Source organism: Colobus angolensis, unplaced genomic scaffold (assembly GCF_000951035.1).
Source record: "Colobus angolensis palliatus isolate OR3802 unplaced genomic scaffold, Cang.pa_1.0 Scaffold47, whole genome shotgun sequence".
In the NCBI taxonomy this organism is placed as follows: Eukaryota; Metazoa; Chordata; class Mammalia; order Primates; family Cercopithecidae; genus Colobus; species Colobus angolensis.
The window spans coordinates 4,932,477-4,933,641 of NW_012118154.1; the positions used below are offsets into that span (position 1 = coordinate 4,932,477).

The following is a 1,165-nucleotide window of genomic DNA, read 5'->3' on the forward strand; positions in this document are numbered from 1 at the left end:
GTGGGGCCCCGAGGATCCACAGTCCCCAGCCAGCTGAGCCTGAACTCCACCCCAGGGCCCCAGGGCCCCAGGGCCCAGGGAAGAGGAGGTGGGGCTGAGGAAGGTGCCAGGGCTGGCCCCCCAGGCTCCTTGGACTCACCTCGGAGTTCTCCACCACCTTCTCTAGGTACTTGTTGAAGATGGAGTAGCCCTGCAGCTTGGCGCTCAGCCGCTGGTGCTCCAGCCGCAGCGCCACCATCTCCTGCTTGCCCTTGGTCAGCTCCTGCATGTGCTAGCGCTTGAGTTCTCGTTCCTTGTTGGCTTTCTTCATGGCGCGGATCCGTTTCTGGTCGTTCTCCTGGGGCCGGGGGAGGTGGTGCTGGTCAGGAAGGCCCTCCCGGGGCCCAGGCCTTCCTGGGGCTGGTGGTGCCCTCAGAACCTTCTGTCAGCACAAACCATCCTGGCAACAGGCAGAGATTGCTGGGCCACCCATGGGGCAGAAGAGGGGTGAAGGAAAAGGCTCTCCAGGGTTATTTGAACCTGGTTGAAGAGATTTTTGTGGACTGAGGTGGGGCTCAGGGGGCTGTGAGGACAGAGGTTTAATCCAAAGTCAAGAGGTGACCTGGGGTCGGGAGGGGGCAGACGGGAAATGGTTCTTTCCTGTGGGACTTGGGCTCTGGACTGCTCTGGACTTCAGAGAGTGGGCTGGGGAAGACCTACATTGCACTGGGCTCAGAGTCTGGAAGAACTCAACCCCCTGAGAAGACTAAGAAAGTCCAGAAATGGGAGCGGGAACCCTCCTGACAAAGCTTCTGTGGTTTCTGTTCTTAGCGGTGGCCATTTTCCATGGAGCAGAAGGACCACTCCCAGACCAGAGCTGGGAGGCAGGAATTTTCTCCCGATTTGGTACTCGGTGCCTCCATTTCCCCAGCTGTGGAGATGGGAGGCAGGAGCCCCTCTCCCTTTCACAAGCTGGGGCAACAGGGCTGGAGCTCCAGGAAGAGGAGAGAGGGGATGCACCTGCTACTGTAGGGCCTGGGGAGTAAGGCCACTGGGAGAGCATGCTCTTAGGAGCTCAGAATGGCATCCCGCTGAGGGAGGAGATGGAACAGGCAGTTCGATGCCCAGAGGACAGAACAAGGCTCAGTTACTGCAATCAATCCAATCCTGCCTCTTTCTTCTGCAG

At 59.3% G+C, this 1,165-nt stretch overlaps 1 protein-coding gene across 1 annotated transcript in view; it reads right to left on the reverse strand.

The window, feature by feature from the left end:
- CCDC42 (coiled-coil domain containing 42) overlaps window positions 1–1,165 on the reverse strand; it is a 25,249-nt gene that overhangs the window by 19,459 nt on the left and 4,625 nt on the right. Inside the window, 1 exon segment of the mRNA XM_011958643.1 lies at window positions 140–337. Within this exon segment, the coding sequence (XP_011814033.1) occupies window positions 140–337 (198 nt within the window).